This window comes from Carcharodon carcharias, chromosome 17, assembly GCF_017639515.1.
Source record: "Carcharodon carcharias isolate sCarCar2 chromosome 17, sCarCar2.pri, whole genome shotgun sequence".
NCBI lineage: Eukaryota > Metazoa > Chordata > Chondrichthyes > Lamniformes > Lamnidae > Carcharodon > Carcharodon carcharias.
The window spans coordinates 6631732-6656409 of record NC_054483.1 but is presented as its reverse complement, the minus strand read 5'-3'; the positions used below and the strand labels follow the sequence as shown (position 1 = coordinate 6656409).

The 24678-nt window shown below is 45.6% G+C and overlaps 1 protein-coding gene across 1 annotated transcript in view; it reads right to left on the bottom strand.

Annotated features, from left to right (window-relative positions):
• Positions 1 to 24678, bottom strand: part of LOC121289976 (bone morphogenetic protein 1-like) — a 140386-nt gene that overhangs the window by 93880 nt on the left and 21828 nt on the right. Inside the window, exon 2 of the mRNA XM_041210002.1 lies at positions 12768 to 12878. Within this exon, the coding sequence (XP_041065936.1) occupies positions 12768 to 12878 (111 nt within the window). The remainder of the gene's footprint in view (positions 1 to 12767; positions 12879 to 24678) is intronic.

Here is a 24678-nt window from a genome sequence, read left to right as displayed (position 1 = left end):
TGGTGGACAGGCTTTGGGGAATCAGAGTGAGTTACCCACTGCAGAAATCCCAACATCTAACCTACTCTTGTAGCTGCAGTATTTATGCGCAAGGTCCAGGTAAGTGTCTGGTCAATGGTGACCCCCAGGATGTTGATAGTGGGGAATTCAGAAGTGGTAATGCTGTTGAAAGTCAAGACGAGCTGGTTAGATTCCCTCTTGTTGGAGATGGTCATTGCCTGGCACTTGTGTGGCCAAAGTGTCACTTGCCACCTATCAGCCCTAGCCTGAATGTTGCCCAGGATGTGCTGCAATGTGGGCATGGATAGCTTCCAAATCTGAGGAGTCTGCTCATTTTAAGGAAAAATCAAATCTAAGCCAGCTCCTCACAGCAAAGTAGCACATCATCCTTCTGAGGCAAGCACCACGACAAATACCTGCGATAATTTCAATTACATAGGGTGGAATTTTACGCCAGCGAGATTTTACAGTCCTGCCAAATTCAATGGATTTTTGAACAGTTCACCGTACTTTACGGCCCCAGAATTCCACCCATAGAACCTAACAACACACTAAGCATCCTCAAGAACTACTTTATAGTGTTACATCTCTGCAGCTGTAATTAGTAGCTAATTCCTTCATTCAAATAACATCCACACAGGTTTAATTAAATACACTTGCAGGCTATATAAAGTATCAATTACACTGGCAAGCACCCTCCAAAGAGACAAATGGGGGGTATTTACTTATTGGAAAAGGCTCTAATTGCAGAATTGCTGTCTTTTCAAACAACTGCAGGCTTGCTGTGCACCACACAGGCTGTTTGAGCGTTCGCATACGAAGATGAGTAAGTAGGGACCCACCAGGGAACAGCAATGACCCCACTGATGGTCTCCAATTCCCAAGTGACATACTTAACAGTGTGCAGCCAATGGAATCAGTTGCGGGAAACAATAGACAATCTGGCTGCAAACCACAGTTGACTCAGGGTCTACAGCCCACAGGGAGTTAAATAGAAGAGACAAAAAGCATCAGACGGATTGTGGTGGGGAAAGTATTAGAAGCTGTCTGCTGGGGCCTCATCATTTCTTCCCTCTAGCTATAGAAGGTTAAAGGGCTTTTGCTTTACTTTTGTCCCACTTCCTGCCTTGCTACGCTGAAGGCAGTGACTCATCTTGCGGTGATCCCAGGGGTATCTCTGCCACAAAGCCATCCTTCATGGGAAAGCAGACATGGAGCTTTCACAAGGTCACAACTTATATACAGAGAAGAGAGGCCATTCAACCCACTTCTGCCTCACTCATCCAGGGGCACTGCCACTCCTGGAGTCCTGGAACTTGCCACCTACAAGTGTTGTGGGAGCGGAGACAATCAATGATTTCAAAAGGATATTGGATGGCCACTTGAGGGAAATAAATTTGCAGGGCTATGGGGTTAGAGAGGGGGAATGGGACTGACTGCATTGCCCTGCCAAGAGCCGGCATGGACTCAGGCAGAATGGTGTCTTTCTGCGCTGTAATGACTCTCTGACTGTGACACCGAACTAGTTCTCAACTGATTCCAATGCTTTCCACTATGGAAAAGCTGCTATAGAAATGCAAGTATTTATTGTATTGGCCCTTCTCAGCCAAGAACGGAGGGAAGGCTTGCATTTCTAAAGCGCCTTTCACAGTCACAGAATTGTAGTAATTTCGAAGTGTAGTCATTGCAGTACTCTATTTCCAGGAGTCAGACCTGAGAGTCCTCTCTAGATCCTCTCCATTTCAGATACCTGTAATTCTGGCCTCTTGAGCATTCTCGATCTTAATTGCTCCACCATTGGTGGCTCAGCCTTCAGTCGTCATGGGCCTAAGTTCTAGAATTCCCTCCCTACACCTCTACCTCACTTTCCTCCTTTAACATGCTGAAAAACTAACTCGTTGATCAAGATTTTAGTCATCAAACCTAATGTCGCCTTCTGCAGCTCATTGTCATATTTTGTTTTTTAACTCTCCTGTGAAGCACCTTGCTACGTTTTATTACATGAAAGGCGCTACATCATTTTAAAATTCATTCAGAGGGCGGTGACTGTCACTGTTTGTTGCTGTTGTCCATCCCCAGTTCCCCTCGAGAAGGCGCGCTCGGTCATTTCCGACGGCAGTTCAGAGTCAACCACATTGCTGTGGATCTGGAGTCACATGTAGGCCAGGCGGGCTAAGGATGGTGGATTTCCTCCCCAGAAGGACATTCGTGAACCAGATGTTGTTCACCTCAAAGTCAACAAGGCACCACTGTATTTGGCAATTCAACTCTCAAGATTCTGCAGCACAAAATGAAATAAAGAGAATAGAAGTGAGAAGATCGTTCCTCATGAACTGACTCAATTATTGGGCTCCTTCGGCTCTAGAATTCTCTTCCAAAATCCTTCCACCTCCTACATCTTGTAAAGCCTTCTCAAAACCTATCTCACGATCCACATGTCAATTCAGTCCCCCTAAAGTTTCTCTCGAATCCCGTTCAGACTGCTTTCCACTCCCCTTTTCATGCAGCACCTTAAGATTTTGTCCTGTTCATGGTCTGTATCAGTAAGAGCACTGTTGTCACAAATCTTTGTGAAAAGCACCAGCACCAATCTCTTTCACATGCTGTGGAATAGATAGAGTGGGCAGAGCTGATAATTTACCAACCTGTGGTCACAGCATTCCAAGGAGATATTGCTGTAATTTTGGAATTGGTCACTGTGATAAACAGCATCAACGCGAGTAATTGCGTGGCTTGCCAAAACTTAATAACTGGCTTAAATGGGAAGCTTCCAAAAATACAGAATCCACTGACTCTCTCTCTCTCTCACAATAAAAGCTTTTAATCTGGCATGAGTGACAGCAGTGCACTCATTCCAAGACCTCTGCAATGAAGAAATACTTGCATACGTAGTGCCTCTCACAGCCATCATGGGGATGGTGGAGGAATAGGGGCAATGTCACTGCACCAGTAATCTAGAGGCCCAGGTTAATGCTCTGGAGACATGGTTCAAATCCCACCATGGCAACTGGTGGAATTTGAATTCAGTTAATTAAAATGTGGAATTATAAAGCTAGCCAAACTACCATCAATTAACATCCGGTTCATTAACCAAAGGAAATGTGCCATCCTTTTTATATTATATATGACTCCAGATGTGGTTGACAAGTCAGAAAAGTCAATGAGGAATGAAACTGGACGGACTACCCGGCACCGGAAACAACAAAAGCACACCCAGCCCTGTTGGCCTTGCGAGGTTCTCCTTACTAACATCTGGGGGCTTGGGTTGTCCCGCAGTCTAGCCAAGCAACAGCCTGACATAGTCATACTCACGGAATCATACCTTACAGATTTAAGGTGCCACCAACAGGACAGGCCTACAGGGGTCACTGCATACAGTCAGTAGAGAGTTGCCCTGGGAGTCCTCAACACTGACTCTGAAGTCTCATGTCATCAAACATGAGGAAGGAAACCTCCCGTTGATTACCACACACAGCACCAACCACCCCCCTCAGCTGATGAATTAGTTGCTCTTCTCCATGTTGAATACCACTTGCATAAAGTGCTGAGGGTGACAATGACACACAGTGTACTCTGGGTGGGGGACTTCAATGGCCATTACCAAGAGTGGCTCGGTAGCACCATTACTGACTAAGCTGGACGAGTCAAGGTGGTGAGGGAACTAACAAGAGGGAAAAATGTACTTGACCTAGTCCTCACCAATCTACCTGTCACAGATACACCTGTCCATGACAGCATCAGTAGGAGTGACCGCAATATAGGCCTTGTGGAGACGAAGTCCTGCCTTCACTTTGAGGACACGCTCCATTGAGTTATATGGCACTACCACTGTGCTAAATGGGATAGATTTCAAACTAATCCAGCAACTCAAAACTGCTAGCCTTGCCAGCAACTCCAATGTCCTGTGAAAGAATAAAAAAAATCTGAACCCAATGAAGTACTTTTGAAGTGCAGTCACTGTTGTCATGTAGCCAATTTGCAGACAGTAAGCTCCAACAACAGCAACACGATAATGACCAGATAGTCAAATGAGGTTAAGGGATAGACACTGGCCCCATCTCACAGGTAAGAACTCCCCTCCTGTTCTTCTAAATAGTGCCATGCGATCTCTTACACCCGGCTGAAACGGCAGACGGGGTCTCGGTTAAATGCCCCCCCAGCCCCCCAAAAAGAGCTTCAACAGTGCAGCGCTCCTTCAGTACTGCCCCTCCAACAGTGCAGCGCTCCCTCAGTACTGCCCCTCCAACAGTGCAGCGCTCCCTCAGTACTGCCCCTCCAACAGAGCAGCGCTCCCTCAGTACTGCCCCTCCAACAGTGCAGCGCTCCCTCAGTACTGCCCCTCCAACAGTGCAGCGCTCCCTCAGTACTGCCCCTCCAACAGTGCAGCGCTCCCTCAGTACTGCCCCTCCAACAGTGCAGCGCTCCCTCAGTACTGCCCCTCCAACAGTGCAGCGCTCCCTCAGTGCTGCCCCTCCAACAGTGCAGCGCTCCCTCAGTACTGCCCCTCCAACAGAGCAGCGCTCCCTCAGTTCTGCCCCTCCAACAGTGCAGCGCTCCCTCAGTACTGCCCCTCCAACAATGCAGCGCTCCCTCAGTACTGCCCCTCCAACAGTGCAGCGCTCCCTCAGTACTGCCCCTCCAACAGTGCAGCGCTCCCTCAGTACTGCCCCTCCAACAGTGCAGCGCTCCCTCAGTACTGCCCCTCCAACAGTGCAGCGCTCCCTCAGTACTGCCCCTCCAACAGTGCAGCGCTCCCTCAGTACTGCCCCTCCAACAGTGCAGCGCTCCCTCAGTACTGCCCCTCCAACAGTGCAGCGCTCCCTCAGTACTGCCCCTCCAACAGTGCAGCGCTCCCTCAGTACTGCCCCTCCAACAGTGCAGCGCTCCCTCAGTACTGCCCCTCCAACAGTGCAGCGCTCCCTCAGTACTGCCCCTCCAACAGTGCAGCGCTCCCTCAGTACTGCCCCTCCAACAGTGCAGCGCTCCCTCAGTACTGCCCCTCCAACAGTGCAGCGCTCCCTCAGTACTGCCCCTCCAACAGTGCAGCGCTCCCTCAGTACTGCCCCTCCAACAGTGCAGCGCTCCCTCAGTACTGCCCCTCCAACAGTGCAGCGCTCCCTCAGTACTGCCCCTCCAACAGTGCAGCGCTCCCTCAGTACTGCCCCTCCAATTGTGCAGCGCTCCCTCAGTACTGCCCCTCCAACAGTGCAGTGCTCCCTCAGTACTGCCCCTCCAACAGTGCAGCGCTCCCTCAGTACTGCCCCTCCAACAGTGCAGCGCTCCCTCAGTACTGCCCCTCCGATAGTGTAGCACTCCCTCAGTACTACCACTCCAACAGTGCAACATTTCCTCTTATTGCCCCTCTGATGGCGCAGAACCTCCTCAGTACTGACCCTCCGACAACAGAGCAATCCCTCAGTATTGGCCCTCAAACAGTGCAGCACTCCCTCAGTATTGCCCGTCGAACAGTACAGTGCTCCCTCTATATTGCCTTTCTGATAGTGCAGCACTCCCTCAGTATTGCCCCTCCAACAGTGCAGTACTCCCTCAGTACTGCACTGGGGAAATCACTGAAAACTTTTGTGCTGAAGTCTCCAGATCGGAACTTGAACCACAAACTTCTGACTCACGTGACTGCATTACCACTGATCCATGACTGACACTCTTGGGCTGGCTGCTATGCAATACTCAAGCCTGGCCTTGACTAATCTTTCTCCTAATCTTCCCTCTCTCTTTGCAGAGAAGGCCTCAGGCTTCCACTTGTAAATCCTTTCTCAAGAGGGGCTCCCCTCAATAGTCATTTAACGTTAACATAGGAACACAGGAAATAGGACCATTTGGCCCTTCAAGCCTGCTGTTTTCCCACACTATCCAACACTATGCCCTTGATATCTTTAATATCTAAAAAACTATTGATCTCTGTCTTGAATACATTCAATGACTGGCCTCCACAGCCCTCTGGGATCGAGAATTCTAAAGATTTACCACCCTACGAGTAAAGAAATTTCTCCTCATCTCAGTCCGAAATGACCTGCTCTTATTCTGAGACTGTGCCCCCTGGTTCTAGAGACTCCCATCACCCCACCAGTCAGCGGGAACATCCTGCATCTACCCTGTCGAGCCCAGCAAGAATCCTCTATGTTTCAATGAGATCACCTCTCATTCTTCTAAACTCTGGAGAATATAGGACCAGGCCCAGTTAACCAGCTATAATTCAGTTATCCTTAACTGAAGCCAATCGACACAAGGTTTGTGAAGCCATTCAGAGTTCAAATGATGAAGGCTGCCCTTTACTGCACAGCATGCTTCTCTTGTCGTGTGTGACAGCCAGCCAGAGGCTACAAGTAATAACTCAGACCACTTCATTGGTTTCAACATTATCACCAACTAGCCATTGAGTTCCATTTTAGATAATGACACTTACATTCACTTTGATGGATGAATATGAAATCCTTCCATGCAGTTATAAATTCTACAAAGAATGGCACAGGAGTCTACCTGGTGTTCTCTGCCTATTCAGCTTTCCTTCCCCACCCCAACTTTAAATAATGGTTATCTGCTCTCTACCTCAATTACCATTCCATTTAAGGGCAAAATCTTTCTCTGTCCAGGTTCATTGCTAGGTTTAGCCAACAAGTTATCACACTACTACCAGCATGGTTAAGGAGAACTAGACTTTGGTCTTTCTCATCTAGCAATTCCTGTGCTGTCACAACAGGACCAGACAGGACCCACCATACTGCAGCTCAACACATTTCAAATCCTTTCACCCCAACAGTACCCTCACCTCTTGGACGACAAGATGGGGGACTCAAGCTTAGCAACAAGTCCCGGTGGTTAACGCCAGCATTTATTGCAAGGGGAAAAAGTAGGGAAGTGTTGCTACAGCTATGCAGGGCCTCAGACCGCATCTGGAGTACTTGCGTGTGCTTTTGGTCTCCTTACATAAGAAAGGGTATAATTGCATTAGAAACAGTTCAGAGAAGGTTCACTTGACCAATTCCTGAGATGAAATGGTTGTTTTATGAGGAAAGGTTGAGCAGGTGGGACCTATACTCATTGGAGTTTAGAAGAATGAGAGGTGATCTTATTGAAAGATCTTATTATAAGATCCGAGAGTACTTGACAGAGTGGATGGTGAGAGGATGTTTCCCCTTTTGGGGGGTCTAGAATGAGGAGACACATTTATAAATTAGGGGTCTTCCATTTAAGACTAAGATGATTTTGTTTTCCTCTCAGAGGGTTGTTAGTTTGTGGAATTCTGTTCCAGAGAGAGCAGTGGAGTCACTGAATTTCTTCAAGGCTGAGTTAGATAGATTTTTGATCGACAAGGGAGTCAAGGGTTATAGGGGCAGACAGGAAAGTGAAGTTGAGACCACAACCAAATCAGTCACGATCTTATTGAGTGGTGGAACATGTTTGAGGGGCCTACTCCTGCTCCTAATTCTTGTATCATTGTGGATCTCTGAGCTCTACAGAGGCTGCGGCCTTGGCTGTTGCTCTGTTTGCACACAGCTTCGGAACGGACATAGAACATTTCTGAGCATGTTAATGAATGCATCATTGAGGAATGTGTAGACTTTTGACCCCAGTCACCTTCCTGGAATACCTGGCTTCGACTCAGTGCTCCAGTGTGTGTGCAAACTTTATCCCATTAATTGCTACATCAGCCAGTCCAGCCTGAAAGCTCGGCCAATGCATCTTGCCAGTTTTCCGCAGGTATATGCGCCAGAGAAAGAGAGAGAACAAAGTTGAGTATTCTGGAAATTGGGAGATAGTTAGGGAGACAGATGGCTATCTCCCTATGCTTCCAATTCAGATGGAAAGGGTTTTTTTTTAAATAAGTAGCCCTGGCTCTAGGTCAAAAACTAAAAAGTACTAAATGAATGCTCAATTTCTTAAACTACCTTTAACATTCTGATTTCTGAATATCAAAAAGAAACAAGGGGGCACTCCATTCATTCGGCCTGTCATCTTGAATTCACGAGCACCTGGCAATTTGCAAGCTTCAGTTTTGCCAGCACCAGTTGATCCGTCACTGACCTCAAGTTGCACAATTAAATAAGAGCTAGCTACACATCCAACAATGCAGTTGTCAGATTCCTCCTATTGAAGTGTGTCATCAGTGAGTCAGTTGGTAGTACACTTGCAAAGTTCTGGGTTCATGTCCTACTCCAGGACTTGAGCTGACACTACAGTGAGGGAGTACTACACCGTCAGAGGTGCTGTGTCTCAGATGAGACATTCAGCAGAGGCATTGTCTGACTGCTTGGATGGATATAAATGATGCATGCTACAATTTCAAAGAAGAGCAGGGGGGTTACCAGGGTGGTGTAGTGGTAATGTTGCTGGCCTAGCAATCCAGAAACCCAGCTAATGTTCTGGGACACCTTGGCAGACGGTGGAATTTGAATTCAGTTACTAAATCTGGAGTATAAAGCTAGTATCGGTATCAGTGACCATGACAACTATCATCGATTCTCGTAAAAACCCATCTGGGCCAATGTCCTTTAGGGAAGGAATTCTGATATCTTACCTGGTCTGGCCCACATGTGATTCCAGACCCACGGTAGTATGGTTGACTCTTATCTGCCCTCTGAAATGGCTGAGCAAACAGCTCAGTTTAAGGGCTATTAGGGATGGGCAACAAATGCTGACCTTGTTGGCAACGCCCACATCTCAAGAAAGAAAAAAAAGAATGATTATCTGCTCATTATTTGTTTGTGGGAGCTTGTGGGGTGTAAATTGGCTGCTGCATTTCCTACATTACAACTACTCTAATGTACTTCATAAGCTGTAAAGCACTTTGAGACGTCCAGTGAGCGCTGTCTAAACGCAATATTATTTCCTCTATTGTTTGTTGACCATCTAGGATCCAAATGATCTACCTACTCTCTCTGCTCTTTCTACAGCACCTGGTAGGCTTATGGGATTTGCTTCTGTAACATTCATTTCCGTAGGCTTCCTGTTGTATTTGAAGACATTAATAATGAATAGGTGTGCAGTTGAATGAATTTCCATGTAGATAAATGAGGTGGTGCATTTTGGCTGGAAGAGTGAAGAGGTTTTGTGATATTAAATGTTGGTTTGGGTGGAGGGCAAAGGCATCTAGGGACACAGGTGCACATATCACTGGAGGTAGCAGCACAGGTTAGTAAGCCCATATATAGACTTTTAAAAAGTTGCTTAAAGGAATAGGGGGGAGTACCAGAGTTGTCACAATTGCTCTCAGTTGCCTGGAAATGGAAACAAAAAAAGGGGAAATATTGAGCAAGGTCCCTATTGATGACTGTCTCCAGAGATCCCAGCTAGATTTGGATGTCAGGTGGAAATAGGTTCTGGATTTGGCTGTAAAATGATGCATGACAGTATAGTCCGTGCCACTTATTGTCAAGGCTTACAGAAGAACAGCTACTTGGTCACAGTACTTGGGGGGGCAGCCAATTTATCGTGCAATGCGAAGAGCAGAGCAGTGGTAATGAAAGCAATTCTCCCGCAATTTTGGATTCCTTGAGTTGTGTAACACGCTGTAAATAGACTACTCAATGCAACATGATGACTGTTTATATTTGACATACTTCTTGGAGATTCACTTCCAAACACTGTGCTGAAAACTTGGCTTTTTAAAAAAAATATCCAACCACTGCTTAAGGATCCTCAGGGACGTTTAGTCAGGTGACCCGTTTACTGAGAGATAAAGGCCACACTATGCAGCTTAAGTTGGTTTTGAAATCTTGCATTGGTGGGGTTGTTACTGAGTATTCAGTCATAAATGAGCTCGAAGCAATCCTACCAGCAAGCAGGTTGGAGATTTCCTTCAAGAAATGAAGTATTGGAAATGGCATTAGGGAAGGCACATGTTAACACTGAGATTCTGAGGTTTTGTTTGATCTCGAGAATGAGAGGTGATCTCACTGAGATATACAAGATTCTGAAGGGGTTTGGCAGGGTAGGCATTGAGAGGTTGTTTCCCTGATTGGGGAATCTAGAACACGGGGCACAATCTCAGGATAAGGGGTTCATTTAGGCCTGAGAGGAGGAGAAATTTCTTCACTCAGAGGATTGTGAATCTTTGGAATTTTCTACCCCAGGGGGTTGTGGATCCTCCATCGTTGAATACACTTAAGGCTGAGATAGACAGATTTTTGGTCTCTCAGAGAATCAAGGGATATAGGGCTGCACTCGTCTTGCTAGGTGGTAGAAGTTGAGTGTTTGTAAGGTTCTGTCAAAGGAGCCTTGACAAGCTGCTGCAGTACATCTTATAGATGGTGTGCACTGCTACCATTGTGCATCAGTGGTGAATGGAGTGAATATTTAAAGTTGATGGGGTCCCAAGCAAGCAGGCTGATTTATCCTGGATGGTGTCAAGCTTCTTGTGTTGTTGGAGCTGCACTCATCCAGGCAAGTGGAAAGTATTCCATCACACTCTTGACTTGTGCCTTGTAGATGGTGGAAAGGCTTTGGGTAGTAAGGAGGTGAGTTATGATGTTACAGGTTCTGTCTCAATAACAACAACCGATGAAGCATTCCACATTCTAAAATTGTGTGAAAAAAATTCTAACTTCCTCCTAATAACCTTCACTTTGCCCTTTCAGTAACTCCAATGCTGTTCAGATAATGTGCTTCCTAGAACATGACACAATACTCCAGCTGGGGTCCAACCAATATCCTAACTTCACTACCTCTGCTTTTGTTTTCAATGATTCCCCCCTTTATTTATTGCAGCAGGTTGACCTTCTTAAACGCCCATAGAATGGTTACAGCATAGAAGGGGGCCATTTGGCACACTGTGTCTGTGCCAGCTCTCTGCAAGGCTAGTCAACAAAGCTAGTCCCAGTCCCCTTTTTTTTCCTGTAGCCTTGCAAATCTCTTCTTTTAAGGCCAATCTGAGGGTGCTCATCCTGCTGTTTTAATAGGAAAACTGCTCACAGTTACACACTCAGATACACTGGTTCACTGCTTCTGGTTTCAGTCTATTCCACACCAACCCCACTTAATCCTAATGTTTCCCTACATGTGCAAACACAAATGTGGCCATCAATCAATAAGCAACCCCTCATTATCTGGTCATTTAACATTCCTTCATGTTATTCAATTACCATTACATCTGCAGCCTTGGGCTATACTTTGTTTTCAAACCAAAGAACTCATTCTTCTGAGAGCAGCCAGCACTCGGTATGTGATCTTCTGAAATCAGTTTTTTCTTTTCATTTACAGAGACATCCACAGACATGCAGTGATGAGGGTTTCATCCAGAAAGAAAACTGCATGCTGCCCACTCTCAATCAGTTAGCTGCATAGAAAGGACGTCAAGGGTTTTGGACAGGAGATCTACTAGAATGGTACAAGTGATGTGGTGGGGGATCTTGTGGCGCATTGGGTAGGTTCCTGCCTCTCAGTCAGAAGCTCCAGATTCAAGTCCCACCCCAGGACTTAACGGGCAAGGAAGGAATGTTCATCATGCAGCCAAACAGGTTGTGTTTCAACACGTGCCAATGGTAAGAGCAGGAGAGATTCCAGCCATGTGATGGAAAGAACATTGCAGCCTCTACCATCATTATCCATAGCTTCAGACTACAACATGCATAGAAGAAGTGTACGTTGCCACAGCAACTCAAGCTCCCTGGGTGAACTTTAACACACACCCACCAGGAATGAGGGACTTCAGTTACATGAAGAGAAGAGACTAGCTGGGGTTGTTTTCCTTGTTGCCGAATTGGGGAGATTTAATTGAGATGTCCAACATCATGATGAGTTTTGATAGGTTAAATAGGAAGAAATTGTTTCCATTGGCCGGAGGGTCAGTAATCAGAGGAGACAGATTTAAAAATACTGTCAGATGAGTCAGGGAAGATGAGGAAAGTGTGTTTTTATTTTAAGCGCAGGGAGTTATTGTTGTTTCACTGCTTAACTTAACTCATCAGCTCGACCAACTTTGATATCTGCTTGCCAAAAGCATTTGCAGTTAGGGCCAGATATCAGTAAAATGATTTTTTAATGAAGGTTGCTGATCGGTATTATTTGTATATCAGATGATTTTGCAACTGAATTTAAATTAAAAGCAACTTCTAAGCCAAGTTTGATCTGTAAAAGATAACACCCATTACTGGACCAACTCTAAACTGTACTTCCGTGCAACAGAACCAGCTGGTTCACAGTTCAGGCTGAATGGGCCTTTTGATCATTCTTAGTATTATTATTAATAACATCATTCTTAGCATTGTTAACTCTGAGTCAGAAAACTGTAGGTTCAAATCCCACTCCAGAGACTCGGGCACAAAATCTACACTGACAGTCCAACAGTCCAATGCAGTACTGAGGGAGTGCTGCAATGTCAGAGATAGCGTCTTTTGGGTAATCTCATTGCTGTCTGTGGGACCTTGCTATCTGCAAGTTGGCTGCCAGGTTTCCTCCATTACAAAAGTGACTACACTTCAAAATTAGGTCATTGGCTGTAAAGCACTTTGGGGCATCCTGAGGTTGTGAGGATGCTATGTAGGCTTTTGTTTTATTGTGAACCAGCTCCTTACAAACTACCATTCCATCCCCAACCTCCCTTTCCTCTTCCCCACCTAGACTTGCACCCTCCAAGTAATAAGTGAGCTCCCTATTCTTCTGATCAAAACGTACAACCTGACATTTACGTGTGTTGGACTTCAGTTGGCAATTATTTGTCCATTCAGCAAGTTTATTAATATTCTCAGTGTATTTACATAGGAAAGAATCCAAGGCCACCGTGATTCAAACAGCAATGGAAATGAGCATACCTGCAGAATGCCCGAACTTCTGGATTCTACGTTTCTTTAAATCTACAATCCAGTCGACCTTAAATGATTTCAGGTCTTCTTCGTCCAGTGCAATATCCCCCAGAAAGGCAGCTGCAGACAGCAAGAGAGAATTCAGTGAAAACAAAGTCAAAACACACAGCATGTACCTCTCTCTCTCTCCCCCCATTGGAGAGCAGTTACTGTCATGATGACAGATTAAAGAAACATAACTGCTGCAGTGAGGGGTAAACAAACAAAACGAGGATGAAGAAACCAGGGCCATTGACTTGTATTTGCTAAACCAAATGTTCACCTTGTACTTTTTGCACTGTGAGCCTTGGCATACTACTGGCACAGTCCACTCACGTAAGAGCGTAAACCACCCAACTGCACAGCCAGGAGCAACTAAAATCAATTCACCAGTACTGAGGATTGGTCCAATTCTAAAGGCTCCTCGACCACCTAACAAGTGAGGCTGAGGGAAGATTTGACAGAGGTGTACAAGATGGTGACAGGTTTAGATAAGGTAGACAAAGAAAAGCTGTTCCCATTACAAGGGTACAAGGACTAGGGGGACACAGGTTTACGGTTTTGGACAAAAGATGCCTGGGGAGTGGGTGGGGAGGTGGAGGTGGGGGGTGGCGGTTGTGTGGTGTATGTAAGGAAGGACTTTTATTTTTACACAGTGAGTGGTAATGACCTGGAACTCGCTGCCTACGAGAGTGTTGGAAACAGAGACGATGAATTTCAAAGGGGAATTGGACGGGCACTTGAGGGAAATAAACTTGCAGGGCTATGGGGATAGAGCAGGGAGTGGGACTGGCTGGATTGATCTACAGAGAACAGACATGGACATGATGGACTGAATGGCCTCCTTCTGTGCCGTACTTACTCTATTAAGCAGGAAAGCCAATTTGTGCACAGCAAGATCCCGTGGGTGTTCCCACCCCCCCCCTTCCCCCACATTCCATTATCAGCATGACAATTTTAATTTGTCATAGCCCTGCAGTCTGGAACTCTGTCTTGGCATCTCTCTCAACCTTTGAAGCTTCATCAAAAACAAACCCTCACACAGCACCCACCACCCCAGCCCTCCTGCCTGGTCCTAGTTCCCGTTGTGAACTTTTAATTACATTGTACATGCCATACAATCTAAGGTGTTCTTGAAAAGTTGGGCTATGTCTAGAAGCAGTGATTAGATTACGGTAAACTTGGGCTTCAGAAGCATGAAGATTGTGGGGCAAAGTGAAGACTAGGACTAAGATGGTGAATAAAAGTAAAAGATAGCAGGCTGAGATTAGATTTAAACAATGAATGACCAAATTCAGAAGTGTCTGCAGGAAGAGATATTCATAGCTTAAAAGGAACAAGAGAAAGGAATTGCTACCCAAAGGTATTTTTCTTCCAATCTACATTTAACTCTCATCTGTATCTACATCTTCATGATCTACGGCAGACTTGGGCACTCCATGGCAACTGATATGACAGAAAGGACAAGGGACAAAGCCAGGAAAATGGAGTTGAAATGCACATCAGTCATGATCGAATAGGATAGCAGAGGGCTGAATGGCCTCCTCCTGTTCCTATGTTCCTCCAAGAGCTGGTGGCTGTGTTGAGGCTTCCCAAAGCAGGGGCTTGCCACACACAAAAAGCTGAAAAACACCTGAAGCTTTCACTTGCCCAGCCACTAACATTTTGCAGATGGTTCAAAGTTCAATAGCTAATTTCTCTAATTTGATGTGATGGGTTTCCTTTAGGCTGCCAATTATTTTGAAGACAACATTTCTTCTCAACCACATCTAGTAATTCTGATTAGGAATTAACAGCATTGAACTTTGCGCATTCCAGAACAAAGAGCACAAGCCCTCCTTTGAAGTGTCATCAAAAGAAACGATCCCTGAATTCCAGGATTGCAATAACTCATATTCGAACATGATAGAACAGATAGAAGGTGGGGAGATACTCTTCCATAGTGGATGGTGAGGAACAGACAAATTGTGTACAAAAAAACTATAGTGTCACAATCACATCAATTCAAAGAAAAATTATATAAATGTAACATATATGACAGGTGGAATGTGCAAAGGTCTCCACTGTAGACTAAGTTTCCAATGCAAAATTAGTTTGAATCTTAGTTCAATTCCTAACACACAGTTCTTGTACAGGCGAAGTCAAGTCTCCACACTGAGGACACACTCCATCATGCTTTTTTTTAAAATTCATTCACAGGATGTGGGCCAGCATTTATTGCTCCATCCCTAACTGCCCTTGAGAAGGTGGTGGTGAGTGGCTGTGTGGCACTATCACCCTGTAAAGTCGGAGAGATTCAGGACAGATCTAGCAATTCAAAACTGGGCATCCTTGAGGCACTGGGAGCCATCGGCAGCATCAGAATTGTCTTCCGCTACAAACTGTAACCTCATGGCCTGGAGTATCCCTCACTCAACCACTACCATCAAGCCAGGGAATCAACGCTGGTTCAATGAGAGGTTCAGAACGGCATGCGGGAACAGCAGCAGGCATACGTAAAATGAGATGACAATCAGGTGAAGCTTCAACACAGGACTGCATGCATGCCAAACAGTAGAAGCAGCGCTCTATAGACAGAAATAAACAAGCACACAGCCAACAGGTCAGATCTAAGCTCTGCAATCCTGCTATATCCAGTTATCTAAGTATGCCCTGTCCACAAAAACCATGGCAAATCAAATCTGGCCAATTGCCACTCCATCAGTCTGCACTCGATCATCAGCAAAGTGATGGAAGGGGTCACTGACAGTGCTACCAAATGGCACTTACACACCAATAAGCTGCTCACTGACGCTCAGTTTCGGTTCCATTTGGCTCCAGACCTCATTACAGCATTGGTCCAAAATGGATACAAGGGCTGAGTTCCAAAGATGAGGTGAGAGTGACTGCCCTTCACATCAAGGTAGCAATTCACTGAGTGCAGCATCAAGAAGCCCTAGCAAAATTGAAATGAATGGGAATCCCTCCACTGTCTGGAGTCAGACCTAGCACAAAAGAAGCTGTTGGAGACCAACCATCCCAGCCAGGATATCGCTGCAGGAGTGCCTCAAGGTAGAGTCCTAGGCCCAACTATCTTCAGCTGCTGCATCAATGACTTTCCCTCCATAAGATCTGAAGTGAGGTTATTATTGATGATTGCACAGCATTCAGTTCCAATTGCAACTCCTCAGATACTGAAGTCCATGCCTGACAGCAGCAAGACTTGGACAACATTCAGGCTTAGGCTGATAAGTGGCAAGTGACTTATTCATGCCACACAAGTACCAGGCAATGACCATCTCCAACAAGAGAGAATCCAGCCATCTTCCCTTGTCATTCAATGGCTTTACCATCACCAAATCCCCCACTGTTAACCTCCTGACAGTTACTCAACTAAACCAGCCTATAAATACTGTGGCTACAACAGCAGGTCAGTGGCTGGGAATTCTGCTCGATACCATCCAGGACACAGAAACCTGCTTGATTGGCACCCCACCCACCACCTTAAACATTCACTCCCTCCACCACCGATGTGCAGTGGCTGCAATGTGCACTATCTACAAGATGCACTGCAGCAACTTGCCAAGGCTCCTTCCATAGCAGCTTCCAAACCCATGACCTCCACCACCTAGAAGGACAAGGGCAGCAGACGCATGGGAACTTCACCAGTCGCAAGTTCTCCTCCAAACCACACACCATCCTGACTTGGAACTATATCGTCGTTCCTTCACTGTCACTGGGTCACAATCTCTGGAACTCCCTTCCTAACAGCAGTGAGGGTATACCTACGCCACATGGACTACAGCAACTCAAAGTGGCGGCTCATGACCACCTTCTCAAGGGAAATTAGGTAGGGGCAATAAATGCTGGCCTAGCCAGCGACATTCACATCCTGATACAGATACAGTATAAACGTAGAAACTCATTTTACATTCATGGGAATTCATAGCTATTGAGTGGCTCATTTCAGAGGGAAGTTAAGAGTCAGCCACATTGCTGAAGGTGTGGAGCCAGGTGTAGGCTGGGTATGGACAGTAGGTATCTTTGCTTAAAGGACATTCATGCACCAAATAGGTTTTTACAACAATGAGGTAGCTTCAGACACCATCACTGATGCTAGCTTTTTAATTTCGGATTTATTTAATCAACTAAATTTAAATTCCCCTAGTTGCCATAGTGGAATTTGAACTCAAGGAATGAAAAATGAAGGAGATCATTAAAGCAGAACATATAATAGCTTGGCTGAGGAACACAGACTGTGGAATGTAGATTCCCATAAGCTATAGATGTAAATGAATTGTTTTCAAATTTTTGTACCCCAGACTGTTAATCCTTCCTTCTGTAATTCAGCAAATACTGGAGGAGCACTAGAACCTTGTCAAAAGGGAGCATGGGCCTAAAACATACTGTGGTCTCCAACACAAAACCAGGCCATGAATTAAACAAAATGCACTGACCATTTAAAAGAATGTTTTCATGCATGTTTTGTGAGAAATCTGTAATTAAAAGTCACAGAAAAGCTGTAGAGAGAGGTTTTCTTTCTGAACTATATCCCCCATCTGCACAATTTTATTAGTAAAATTTATGTAGCTCCCTTGATGGCCACAACAAGGGCAATCTCAGCCCTGTTGACCCTGCAAAGTCCTCCTTACTAACATCTGGGGGCTTGTGCCAAAATTGGGAGAGTTGTCTCGTAGACTAGTCAAGCAACAGCCTGATATAGTCATAGCTACAGAATAATACCTTACAGTTAATGTCCCAGACACCACCATCACCATCCCTGGGTATGTCCTGTCCAACCAGCAGGACAGACCCAGTAGAGGTGGCGGCACGGTGGTACACAGTTGGGAGAGAGTTGCCCTGGGAGTCCTCAGCATCGACGCTGGATCCCATGAAGTCTCATGACTCCAGGTCAAACATATGCAAGAAAACCTCCTGTTGACTACCACATACTGTCCCTGCCTCAGCTGATGAATCAGTGCTCTTCCATGTTGACCACCACTTGGAGGAGTTGCTGAGAGTGGCAAGGGCGCAGAATATACTCTGGGTGGGAGAATTTCAATTCCACATTGAGGATACTCTCCAACATGCTACCACCATGCTAAATGGGATAGATTTCGAACAACCTAGCAACTCAAGACTGAGCAACCATAAGGCACTCTGGTCCATCAGCAGCAGCAGAATTGTACTCAATCACAATCTGTAGCCTCAAGGCCTGGCATACCCCCACTCTACCATTACCATCACACCAAAGGATCAACCTTGGTTCAATGAAGAGTGCAGGAGGGCATACCAGGCGCAGCACCTAAAAATGAGGTTTCAACCTGGTGAAGCTATAACACAGGACTACTTGCGTGCCAAAGAACATAACCAAGAAGAGATAGAGCTATGCGATTACGCAACCGATGGATCAGATCTAAGCTCTACAGTCCTGCCACATCCAGTCGTGAATGGTGGTGGGCAATTAAACAACTCACTGGAGGAGGAGGCTCCACAAATATCCCCATCCTCAATGATGGGGGAGCCCAGCACATCAGTGCAAAAGATAAGGCTGAATCATTTGCTACAATCTTCAGCCAGAAGTGCCGAGTGGATGATCCATCTCGGCCTCCTCCAGAGCTCCCCTGCATCACAGATGCAAGTCTTCAGCCAATTCAATTCACTCCATGTGATATCAATAAATGGCAGAAGGCACTGGATATTGCAAAGGCTATGGGTCCTGAAAATATTCTGGCAATAGTACTGAAGACTTGTGCTCCAGAACTTGCCGTGCCCCTAGCCAAGCTAGGTCAAAAGAGCTGAACTCCAAAGAAGAGGTGAGAGTAACTAACCTTGACATCAAGGCAGCATTTGTCCGAGTGTGGCATCAAGGAGACTGAGCAAAACTGGGGTCAATGGAAATTAGGGGGAAAACTCTCCGCAGGTTGGAGTCATATCTAGCACAATGGAAGGCGGTTGTGGTTGTCGGATGTCAATCATCTCAGCTCCAGGACATCACTGCAGGAGTTCCTCAGGGTAGTGTCCTCGCCCCAACCATCTTCAGCTGTTTCATCAGTGACCTTCCTTCCATCATAAGGTCAGAAGTGGGGATGCTCGCTGATTGCACAATTTTCAGCACCATTCGCGACTCCTCAGATACTAAAGCAGTCCATGTGCAAGTGCCGCAAGACCTGGACAATATACAGGCTTGGGCTGACAAGTAATGTTCGCACCACATAAGTGCCAGGCAATGACCATCTCCAACAAGAGAGAATCTAACCATTGCCACTTGGTGTTCAATGGCATTGCCAGCACTGAATCCCCCACTATCAACATCTGGGTGACCAGAAATTGAACTGGACTAGCCATATAAATAGTGTGGTTACAAGAGCAGGTCAGAGGCTAGGAATCCTGAGGTGAGTAACTGACCTCCTGACTCCCCAAAGCCTGTCCACCATCTACAAGGCACAAGTCAGAGGTTTAATGGAATACTCTCCACTTGCCTGGAGAACTGCAACTCCAACAACACTCAAGAAGCTTGACACCATCCAGGACAAAACAGCCCAATTGACTGGTACCCATCCATCTCCTTAAACATTCACTCCCAACACTACTAGTGCCTAGACGCAGCAATGTGTACCATCTACACGATACACTGCAGAAATACACCAAGCCTCCCTAGACAGCACCTTCCAAACCTGTGCCCTCTACCATCTAGAAGGGTAAGGGCAGCAGATGCATGGGAACACCACCACCTGCAAGTTCCCCTCCAAGCCACAAACCCTCCTGACTTGGAAATATATTGCCGCACCTTCACTGTCACTGGGTCAAAATCCTTGAACTCCCTCCCTAACTGTGCTATGGATGTACTTACACCAGAGGGGCTGCAATAGTTCAAGACAGCACCTCACCACCAACTTCTCAAGGGCAATTAGGAATGGGCAATAAATGCTGGCCCATGAACAAATAAAAAAAAAAGCACAACCCTGAGATTCCAAGATCGCAGAAAACTTGCTTCCTGGCCTATGCAGAGTTAGCTTCTCTCCACTAGGAATGCCAACAAAGGCACTTCAGCTCCTTTGGGCTAAGCAGTGGAAGGTCAGTCAGCATTGTCACTCCTGATCACCATTCAGTGGGAACAAAGGAATAGGAGTAGGCCATTCAGCTCCTCAAGTCTATTCCGCTATTCAACTAGATCATGGCTGCTCTATATCCTAACTCCGTAAGAGATTTTTATCTAAAATTAAAGCTCATTGAATTGAAAGCAAATTATTGAACTGGTTAAAAGATTGGTTAGCCGGCAGAAGACAGAATAGGGTTTGCACTGGAATTGGATGAAGTGACTAGTGGTGTCCCACAAGCAAATGTGCTGTTTATAGTCACTATATTTATTCATCACTTAGTCATGTGATCGAGATTCACAGATCCAAATTTGCTGATGACAAAGATTGGTGGCACAGTAAATCCTGTTAGACAGGAATGTAAAATTACAAAGAGAAGCAGATAGATTGATAATTCTAAATCTGAGATATGGAGGCAAGGTGAGTGGACGGAGTTAGGATATAGATTATGCAAAATATGTTCAGGAATTCTGAACCTGTTTGTTCAACTTCAATCTTCTATCAGGTTCAAAGTGCACGGAGGAAAACCAAACCCAAGACAGTGCACATGCAGTCCCTACACTAGCAGTCACAATTTGAACACAGATCCCCAAACATCACCCAGAGCCAGTGGATGTCATCAGTGTATTGAAAGAGAAGGCAACTTTGTGAGCCTGAAACAATTAATTTACAACATAACCTTATGATATTTTACATGAAGCCTAATCGCTTTAAATTGGCATTGATCCCATATTAGAAGCTGATTGGCAATCATCCACCATGTGGGTCAGCAGGTTAGCACTGCTGTACCATAGTTTTTATCTTTCAGAAGGGGCCTAGGCTCACAAGACAGGACCACCTGTATTGCAGACTCGAGGAGAAGTCAAGGGTAGCAGAGAAATGGAAATACCACCACTTGCAAGTTCTCCTCTAAGCCACGCACCATCCTGACATGGAGCTATATCACTGTTCCTTCATTTTCGACAGGTCAAAAGGGTAGGCCATGTCTAATGAATGCAATCGATTATTTTGAGAAGTAGCTAAAGTAGTAGATGGAAAAGTCTATGGATATATGTAGGGACTTCCAGAAGGCATTTGATAAGGTTCCAGACATAAGACACTGTTGTCTCTTACAACATCACTCCCTTCCTAACACATTGTGGGTGTACCTACACAACACGGACTGCAGCGATTCAAGAAGATGGCTCAGCACCACCTTCTTGAGGGCAATTAGGGATAGGCAACAAATGCTGGCCTTGCCAGCAACAACGACATCCCATATAAGAATTTTAAAAATTTGGAAATATGGTGAGAAGGTAGAAGCTCAGGTTGAAAGACATGACAATAAAGATGTTTTTCTATTATGCGTTCACGGTCTGTGGGCATCACTGGCTAGGCAAGCATTTATTGCCCATCCCTAATTGCCCTTGTTCAGAGGGCATTTAAGAGTCAACCACATTGAGCAATATGGAGAGAAGATGGGTAGGTGGGATTGAGGAATAAGAAGAGAAAGTGGGATGAAGGGATTTAGGGAGCAGTGGGTGGCTGGTTAAGGGATGTGCTGAGAAGGTAGATAGGTGAGATTGAGGGATATGGTGGGGATAATCCATTAAAAAAAGAGATAAGACTTTTGGGAAGAAGACTTGCCTTGTTCCTAAGAGTCCTGTGTTGTGTAATTCCTATTCTGGAAGGGAGTTAGGGGCCTCTATTCCTTCTTTCATCACACCAATCTGTTCTGTATTTCTCCTTGAAAACGTTCCACAGAATTGTGGCTGATACACAAAAGAAGTATAATATTGCCTTATGAGCCAAAACACTTTGGAATTTTTAAAATGACAGAAGCAGTGCAAACCGCAGCCAGAGAACTGTCATTCTTCCCAAAACATCTGATGCAACGAAACTGAATTAATCTCACTCCCTGGGTAAACAAATAGAAGATGTGTGGTTATGTATCAAATTCAATATATTCTTTTTAATGGGAGTGGGATGAGGAGATTCTTTCTGGTCACTCTGTGTTACTGATACAGCGAGCAGTGATAGTTCTGTCCTGAGTGGCAGCTGTGTTCTTTCAACACATTTGTTACTTCAGTAGAAATCACTCACGATGAAATGGCAACTTGAGCAAGGTACAAGAGGAAAGCGATTGTCTTCAGGGAAGGAGAAAGAGGAATGGGAGGCAACTGGTGGAGGGAAAAGCTAAACTATCCCTCAGCTACCAATGGCTGCCTATTGCACCAGAGATTTGTACACGGTATCATGGCCCCGACAACATCCTGGCTGTAGTGCTGGTGCTCCTGAACTAAATGCACCTCCAGCAAAGCTGTTCCAGTGCAACTACAACACCAACAATGTGGAAAATTGTCCACTATGTACTGTCCACAAAAGGCTGGACAAATCCAATCCGACCAATTACCGCCCCATCAGTTTACCCTTGATCATCAGCAAAATGATGGAAGAGATCGCTGACAGTGCTACCAAGCTGCACTGACTTGCCAATAACCCACACTTGGATGTTTAGTTTAGGTTGCACCAGGACCACTTGGCTCCAGGCCTCATTACTGCCTTGGTCCAAACTTGGACAAAAGGAGCTGACTGCCAAGGATGAGGTGAGAGTGACTGCCCTTGACATCAAGGCAGCATTTGACCAAGTGTGGCATCAAGGAGCCCTAGCAAAATTGAAGTCAATGGGAATAAGGGGGAAAACTCGCAACTGGCTGGAGTCATACCTAGCATTAGGGAAGATGGTAGTGGTTGTTGAAGGCAAATGTCAGAGCTCCAGGACATTTCTGTAGGAGTTCCTCTGAATAGTGTCCTAGGCCCAACCGACACCACACAGACTGCAGGGGTTCAAGAAGGCAACTCACCATCACCTTCTCAAGAGAAATTAGGGATGGGTAAAAAATGCTGGCCTTGGCAATGGTCCATACATCCTATGAATCTATACGAAAAAAATGTGTATAAGAAGAAAACTGCTAATGCTGAACGTGTGAATTAAAAACTGAAAACATTGGAAATACACAATAACTCTAACAGCATCTCAAAGAGAAAGCATAGGGGAATAACTGTTTGATGACTGAGAGATGGGGATAGGGGGACAGGGAGAGAATAAAAAGACACTCATCAGACAGAGAAAGTAAATGGTTTAAAAGACTCATGAACTGAAGACTTTTGAACTTACTTATAAATAGAAAATGGTAAGGGATAGAAAAGACTGTCAGTGAGATGATGGGAGCAATGTCAAAATTACCCAAAAACATGTTCACAGAGGAGAGAGTGAAGGAGAGGAGATAGAAACAAAGGAAGGTTACATCACAGGAAGTGGCAGTTTGGCCCATTGTGTCTGTACTGGCTGGAAAAGAGCTACCTAGCTCTAATCCCATTTTCCAGTTCTTGGTACCTAGCCCTGTAGGTTACGGCACTTCAAGCACTTTTAAAACGTGATGAAAATTTCTGCCTCTACAAAACGACCCATTAGGTTAACAGATTCAAATGGACTAAGCTCTATCAAATTTAGTAACCCACAGTCTATGGGGATGTGACCATAGCAAATCTGTATGGTGCCACATCCCACATTGCTGTCAACTCCCCACATCCTCTGTGAGCCCATGTAAATTGGTTCAATACTTATTCTGCACCAGATACACCTTGTTCCGTATAAAAAAAAAATACTGCCATTTATAACAACCTGTTGAAGCCAAACAGCATGGAAAAGAAGACTGAATTGAGTCCGGCTCACTGCCTAAAGATAGCATGTGCTGCAGCAGCCCAATACCGATAAAAGCCCCTCATTCTCCTCCCACACCATGCCAGCTCCCCCCCCCCGCTGGCCACACCATCAAACAGTGAGGTACCCCCGGCAAGGCAAAACTTCAGCCCTGCCAACCTGTGATGCCACTGGCAGGTGATACATATGAGACCTCGCATGTGCCTGCAATCACCTGTGAGCATGCATGCACACACACAGTTCACCCCCAACTCAACCGTGGCCGTGATTGGAAGAGTGCAAATCCTTGCATGGCTCAAATTGTAAAACCAAATAATTTGCAATACACCCGTGGTGGGTGCCTGCCGCTGCTGCTACTGGCCAGCACTTGGAGAAGGACAATGCGCCAGCTCTTCCAGTAAATTGCGCTGTCTGAGAAACATTAGCATGGTGTCAATCACCTATTACTCATTCTTTGCTGCCAACTTTTGAAAAGGAGTCATTGTTTTCGCTTGACAAAGCCTAAAAGGGGGATTGGCAGCATGAAGCAATACTGGGCATCCAGAGATATCGGGATGGCAGTGTTGGGACTTCACTGCTGCCAGGATCAATGGGAAATGCATTTCCATTGGCTCTTTTCAATTGACGGGTGGCTGAATAAGATGGGTAAATAGATAGCCTCTGAGTCAGAAGCTTATAGGTTCAAGTCCTAGTCCTGAGAGTTTTATAATAGTTAGGGCTGATGCTCCAGTACAGTCCTGAGGAAGTGCCATCTTTTGGATAAGAGCTTGCATAAATAGGAGCAGGAGAAGGTCATTTGGCCCCTTGAGACTGCTCCATCAGTCAACGAGATCATAGCTGATCTGACTGTGGCCTGGATTCCACTTTCTTGCCCATCTCCCATAACTCTCCTGGCGATCAAAAATCTATCTAATTCTTCGATCGAGGTGTACAAGGTTATGAGGGGCATGGACAGTGTGGATAGGGAGCAGCTGTTCCGCTTAGTTGAAGGGTCAGTCATAAGGGGACATAAGTTCAAGGTGAGGGGCAGGAGGTTTAGGGGGGATGTGAGGAAAAACTTTTTTACCCAGAGGGTGGTGACAGTCTGGAATGCACTGCC